The following is a 7,500-nucleotide window of genomic DNA, read 5'->3' as shown; positions in this document are numbered from 1 at the left end:
ATAATCTATTTGTTGTTATAATTTGAAACATTTTCTTTCCATTTCTATTAGTCGGTTAATTTAGTCATGTTTCTTCTTACGATGTGATTAAAAAAAGTTTAGTTATAGTATCTGTATTTGAATCTTCCTTCAGTCATACCTATGTAGCATTTGAACATGTGCCGAGATTTAGCTTGGTGGAAGTACTCTCTGCTTTAAATCACGACTTCTGATATGAGATATGGAGAGCGCCGATATTCTCGCTCCTGAATGGAACAACAGTCCTTGGTAGGGTTACCCATTTAAAGCTTAAAGTCCTGGAGCAGTGTGAAATGAAGTGCTTTCCTCAAGAGAACAACGAACCGCCGGTCTTGAAATTGAAATCACGATTGCAAGATATTGCCATCGTGTCCGCAACTCTCCACTAACCATTACGCCATGCGTTTTCCCTATCATTATACTGCAAAGATATAAAGGCGGTGAGCTGGCAGAAACGTTAGCACGCCGGGCGAAATGCTTAGCAGCACTTCGTCTGCCGCTACGTTCTGAGTTCAAATTCCGCCGAGGTCGACTTTGCCTTTCATCCTTTCGGGGGTCGATTAAATAAGTACCAGTTACGCACTGGAGTCAATATAATCGACTTAATCCGTTTGTCTGTCCTAGTTCGTCCCCTCTGTATTTAGCCCCTTGTGGGTAGTAAAGAAATAGGTATTTCGTCTGCTGTTACGTTGTAAGTTCAAATTCCGCTGAGGTCGACTTTGCCTTTCATCCTTCCGGGGTCGGTAAATAAAGGACCAGTTATGCACTGGGGTCGATATAATCGACTTAATCCGTTTGTCTGTCCTTGTTTGTCCTCTGTGGATAGTAAAGAAATAAGTATTGAAATAAAGAAATAGGTATTTCTTTTATCTTTACGTTCTGAGTTCAAATTCCGCCTAGGTCGACTTTGCCTTTCATTCTTTCGGGGTCGATAAATTAAGTACCAGTTGCGTACTGGGGTCGATCTAATCGACTGGCCCCTCCCCCAAAATTTCGGGCCTTGTGCCTAGAGTAGAAAAGATTATACTGCAAAGATATATTATCCTTAAAACACGAAAAAAGCGAATTATTTTCTTTAAGAAAAAAGAGAAAGAGAAATATTCATCTCTAGCAAAAAAACAAAACAAAGACAAAAACAAAAACAAACAAACAAACAAAAACAAACAAACAAACAAAAACAAAAGAAAAGAGAGAAGGAAACCAAAACTTTTTAAAGAGCAAAAGCCTTATTGTAATTTGAAACTCTGCCTTAATACTAACTGAGTAACTGGGTTACCGCTGAAGATTTTTATCTTCGTGTAGTTTATCAAGTTCAAGACAACTTGATGAATTCCAAGCCTCTTCAAGATATATGACTATGGTTGAAACCCTTGATATCAGGATTAAAGGGGAAGTGAAGAGTTCAACGGAGAATAAGGACACCAACGTCATCCCAACGTCATCCCAACGTCATACGGACACGGCCAGTTATGTTCAGATATTTTTGTTCAGTTCTCTCCAGGTTCTGAATCAACTCTACTTCCCCATAATCAGTTTATGACAAATTCAACTCTAAAGGAAACAGGATGTTGCGTCATATATATATATATGTATGTATGTATTTATGTATGTATGTGTTGTATATATGCGTGTGTTTGCTTTTTAAAGAGTATTAGCCATCTAATTGAAGATAATTGACTGCAACGGAGAATTAGAACCAGCTTGTGGACATAGTTCACAGGGTTCCGCCCAGTCCCCTGTTCTATATAAATAAATATATTAACATATGCGCGAATATTAATCCATGCTGTATAGCGTGTTATATAATTTTACTCGTACACTTTATTATCATTTGAGTATTGGGTACTTTAAGAGAAAGAGAGAGCAAACGAGCGAGAGAGAGAGAGAGAGCGAGAGAGCGAGAGGGAGAGCGAGAGAGAAGGGTGTGTAAGAGTGGAACGTATGTTACACAAGATTCCCGAATATACTTCTGCATAAATGAAAGACAAATGGTTTCTATCAGAAACTAAAACTATATTTAAGCCAAGCTAATGAGAATACCTCTAAATAGTTACATGACCTGCTAGAAATAGCAAACAAATCTCCTTTAAATTATGCCTTATTAACTTATATGAGTATCAATCATCTAAATAAAGAAGGACACATTATATAATGTAGTTCTTGACTACTTCCGTCCACAAGACTGAATGGTCATGGCTGGAACGCTTATAATCCTAGGTCTGCTCGATAAAGTCTGACCAGAGGAGAGCTAGACAATAAATTCAGTAAGTGTATCATAGTCTCACCTTTTTAAGAGCGTAGCCCTTTTTTCAACGATTTTTAATCCTTAGTATCATTAGATATTAAGGCTGCGAAAGTGGCGAGGTGACAGAACCGTTAGCATGCCGGGAAAAATGCTTAGCGACATTTCGTCCGCCTTTACGTTCTGAGTTCAAATTCTGCCGAGCTCGACTTTACCTTTCATCCTCTCGGGGATCGATGAAATAAGTACCTGGTTGAGCACTGAGGTCGAAGTAATCGACTAGCCCCACCTGGTGTTGTGCCTAAATTTGAAACCTCAAGGTGGTAAACTGGCAGAACCGTTAGCACGCCGTTCTGAGTTCAAATTCCGCCGAGGTTGACTTTGCCTTTCATCCCTTCGGGGTCGATAAAATAAATAAGTAGCAGATGAAAACTGGAGTCGATGTAATCGACTTACTCCTCCTTCAAAAGTGCCAAAATTTGAAACCAATATTATTAGGCCTCCTTAGAGTCGACTTTACTTGTTGAAATTCAAGTAGAATCAGTTGATTCAAATGAAAATCAATTGTAAAAAATGTCCATTATTGTTCACAAGTTGACGTAGAAAATTGAAATATATCTAAGAGAATATATTGAACTTTCCGACGCTATCTACACGAGACAAATTTAAAAATAAGAACGTTAGTTAGTGTTTATGTATTTGGCTCAAGGAGCAATCAAAAGCTAATTAGAAATATTTTCTCTTACCAATTCGACCGAGCCATAGTGTCGTCTGCTAAACACTCCTCGTCGAGCAGCGAGGTCTGATGCAGGCGAACTGTAAATAGAAAGAGAGAAAAAAAAATGAATAAAACACAAAAATAAATATATAAAAATGGAACAAACAAATGAGATAAACATTATTGAACTTAATTCACTTTCTAGATAATAAATCTCCTTGAAATATTCTGAAAGGAAATGAAAAATAATTTGATTAATCGAAAACCAAGGATATTTTTTTTATGTATGATCATGGCTAAGTATTTCATTTCAATGTTGAATGTTGAGTGCCAATATTTCCCTTGCGATATGTATGTATTTATGTATGTATGTATGTATGTATGTATGTATGTATGTATGTATGTAGTATGTATGTATGTATGTATGTATGTATGTATGTATGTATGTATGTATGCACGTATTTAAGTATGTATATATGTGTGTGTGTGTAAATTGGACATTTTTGTACATTTGTATAATATACATGTTTGTACATACATACAAACATACATAATACACACACACACGTACCTATTTATGAAATATGTGTGCATAGCTTCAGATATACACATGCATATCATGTATGTGTGTGTATGTGTGTGTATGTGTGTGTGTGTGCGTGTATATATATATATATAAAATCCATATGAGTATTTTTGTATGTACGTATAAGATATATTTAAATATGTTTATATATATATGTATATATTATAAGTATATGTTTATGTGTGTAATAAATTTATCATGGATATTGACAGATATATAAATATATAAACGATCTGAAAATAAGAACATGCGTACTTCTAACCGCATGAGAGTAATGAGGAATAACCATGGTTGAAATCGCGATGTGATGGCTATTAAAATCATGTACCGGCTTCTAAGGAATATAACCCTAAAATAGCTTCAGAACGGAACTAGGAATACAAACACTTTATGCTCCATCATATCTCTTTCTGTCTCGGTCTGTCTCTCTCTCTCTCATTATAAATATATATATATATATATGTAGAGAGAGAGAGAGAGAGAGAGAGAGAGAGAGCAGGAGGACTATTCTCATAAAAACGTCAGCTGTTTCGTATTTTATGCAGTTTATTTATATTATATATTTTCTTCCATAATATTCTAATATTTTTCCATATAATCCAATTGGCTAAATTTAGTGGAGAGGTATTTACCGAGCAATTAATGCTTGTTCCAGAATTGACCATATGTTGGACATATTTTGTTGGTCGAAAGAATTACAGAAGTGATTCATTATTTTGGAGATGAATGATTGGAAGCATGCTATCGGAACCAGAGTTTGGGTTGTGGGATATACGTAACTGACATGTATTTATGTGAATCAAGAAAAAAATAATATAAACAGGAAAAACAGCAAAAGTCAGAAGGACGTAAACAGTAAATATATTAGATTGACGCTGAGAGAAAGTTTATGATGGTAAAACGAGGTGGGGGTGACGTTTCTGGCATGACTGTTCGTCAGACATGGGAGAGAGGAAAAAGTGCGGAGAGAAGGGAAAGGGTAGTTCGAGAAAAGCACGCGTGTCGTTATGTATGTATGTATGTATGTATGTATGTATGTATGTATGTATGTATGTATGTATGTATGTATGTACGTACGTATGTATGTATGCATGCATGCATGTATGTATGTATGTATGTATGTATGTATGTACGTATGTATGTATGTATGTATGTATGTGCGTGCGTGTATGTATGTGTACGTGTACTATGTGTATGTATGTGACTATGTTTGTATATATGAATGTGTATTTGTATGTAAGTCTACATACATATGTTTGCATGTATGTGTACATATAAATAAGCTTGTACTGATATATGTATGTTGTACGTATGTATGCATACGTATGCATGTTATACGTACACATTTACAGACACAGACATACACGTGTGTGTGACAGACATTATGCATATTATATATATATATATATAACAATTTAGGAGTGACCCCAACAGGTCACTCGTCCACCAGAAAGAGCAGCCATAACTCACACCGCCAAGTAGTAGTAATTTAGAAATTAGGTAGATTGGTAGATTGGCTTAATTTAATTTAATTAAGCTAATTTAATCATTAATGACACAGAAACGTTGCAACGTCTAAAAGATGAATTAGGGTAAATGTTTTTTAAATTTTCACCTAATTTCTAAATTACTACTACTTGGCGGTGTGAGTTATGGCTGCTCTTTCTGGTGGACGAGTGACCTGTTGGGGTCACTCCTAAATTGTTATATTTATATATTTAGTCGATGACTATTTTCTCTTTTCCATCAGGCCGCTGGTAGCGATAGATTTCTATTGAATTTTTTTGCTACCCTAAATGACTAATATATATATATATATATTATATATATATATATATAATATATATATATATATATCTGTTCTTTCTAGCGTGTTGAATCCCACGAGTAGATTCCTTATGTGTTTAAATGTACACTGTATTTTATATATATATATATATATATATATATATATATATATATATATATATATATATATAATATGCATAATGTTTGTGCACACACACACACACACACACACACACACACACAATATGTATATCTTATGTATGCTTTATATGACGCGCGCGCACACACATACATACAGAAGAATAAGAAAAAGATGGAAAATTAGATAAAGAGAGATGTGAAGTATAATATTCTGGATTGAGAGATGCTTTGAGTAGGTTTGGTAATGGTAGAGACTGTTATAATAACGATATTATTATTATTATTATTATTATTATTATTATTATATTATTATTATTATTATTATTATTATTATTGAGAGAGCAACGCATGCCATCAAAGTGACACTAGGGTACAAATATACGAAGCCCAATATACCCATCATGACTAACTATCTGATGAGGATACACCAAGCATATGCATCACAACCATATGTTTGCGACACGATGATCTTATATCAAGATAAGCAGCGCATGATCTTGCAGGCGGGGCCCTGTTAGAATTTTCTTGAGGTAGAGTAGCCCATCCCGCTCAAAAGGTCCCTGAATGGGGGTTGTTTAAGGATGATGAACGAAACACCCATGTTTTCAGAGGTGATTTCTTCAAACCCCCAAAGGATTCCTCCTTCTGCACGTGATTAGAGATGCGCATATCACCAACCTCTAAGGGACATACTCAACTGGTTAAGGTCAAGCAACTGACAAACAAGTCTGTGGTATTGAGCAGTAAGATTGCTGCAGCCCATCTTTTTATACCAAGACAAAACATGTACATGATAACATTTCCAATCAGTTAAGATCAGAAGCTATGAGAGCCACTGCCTGGTACTGCATCAGGGCATTTATTATCATTATTATTAGTATCATCATCATCATCATCGTCGTCGTCATCAGTATCATTATTAGACACTGTTGCTATATTCTGGCAGGAACAGTTGTTAATTTCCTCAAAGCTTTCCTTTAATTAAAGTTAATCCATTGTATTGTAAAAAAACAGTTTTTGTCTTGCCAAAATTCAAAAAGACTTGTTATTGCAAATAGGAGGTTTTAGTAACCTATACTACGCATAAACGATCCATTGCTGTGATGGTGGTGATTGTGGTGGGTGCTTTATGCCGTCAATCGATTTGCTTGAAGAGCAACCGAATCTTTCACTCAAATAGCGCTCTAAATGCGATCATCCCATTTATTTAGACGAGATGGACGCAGCTGGAATGCCTTTAATCATAAGTCTACAGCATTCAGGTTCGAGACAAGGTTAAATAACAAACAAAAGCATATTACATATAACAAAGGTGAAGATGACGAATTGACAGAGTCGTTAGAGCGCATTTGTTGCAGCTCTGTGTGTTCTGAGTTCAAATCACGTCGAAGTCAACTTTATCTGTTATGCTTCTAAGACTTTTCTGTCTTATTTTCTTCCCCTCTCTTTCTGAAAGAAAACGGCCCTTGCCAGCCATGGAAAAGGATATACTCCGCTAAGTTTAGCTGCAAAAATGTATATCACCACACAACAACTCAATCAGAATGTAAACGGTAATGATGTATACTGCATTCGATATATGAAACTAGCAATAGAAAGTGGTGCGTTTTCTCCTTCGTTGGCGCAGTATTGAACAAAAAGCTAGATATTTCATTTTTGCTGGATCATAATTACTAAGAGTTAAAATATTCTTTTCCTGAAGGTTCTCTAGCCTACTTCACACGTGTTTTTGAAATTGCTGTAGAACGTTCACATAAATTCATGGTTATTGCTAGTATCTCACAGTTTTCGTACAATGGTTATTCTGGATGAAGAAAGGGCCTTTTATTCAGAGATAAGTAATGCTGCCGGTTTCACAATTCTCGTTTGAGGATATGGAAGAAGAGTGTAATAGTGAACGAGGATGTGAATGTGAGAGGAAGGGAGGCATACATTGCAAAAGATGTAGAAGAATGGGGAATATTAGGGGAGGAGTGACAAAATGGAAATTGTTGATAACAAGTTTAA

General features: G+C 35.5%; 1 protein-coding gene across 5 annotated transcripts in view; it reads right to left on the bottom strand.

Moving 5' to 3' along the window:
• LOC115228412 (GTPase-activating Rap/Ran-GAP domain-like protein 3) overlaps positions 1 to 7,500 on the bottom strand; it is a 1,278,929-nt gene that overhangs the window by 175,110 nt on the left and 1,096,319 nt on the right. For all 5 annotated transcript variants that reach the window (XR_005003648.1, XM_036512798.1, XM_036512804.1 and 2 more), the window contains one exon: positions 3,007 to 3,076. Coding sequence is in view for 4 of the 5 variants with exons in the window: in XM_036512798.1 (XP_036368691.1) it covers positions 3,007 to 3,076 (70 nt within the window). In the remaining variant the exon portion in view is untranslated. The remainder of the gene's footprint in view (positions 1 to 3,006; positions 3,077 to 7,500) is intronic.

This window comes from Octopus sinensis, linkage group LG2 (assembly GCF_006345805.1).
Source record: "Octopus sinensis linkage group LG2, ASM634580v1, whole genome shotgun sequence".
Lineage (NCBI taxonomy): Eukaryota > Metazoa > Mollusca > Cephalopoda > Octopoda > Octopodidae > Octopus > Octopus sinensis.
The sequence above is the reverse complement of the archived record's forward strand: the minus strand, read 5'-3'. Positions and strand labels throughout refer to the sequence as shown.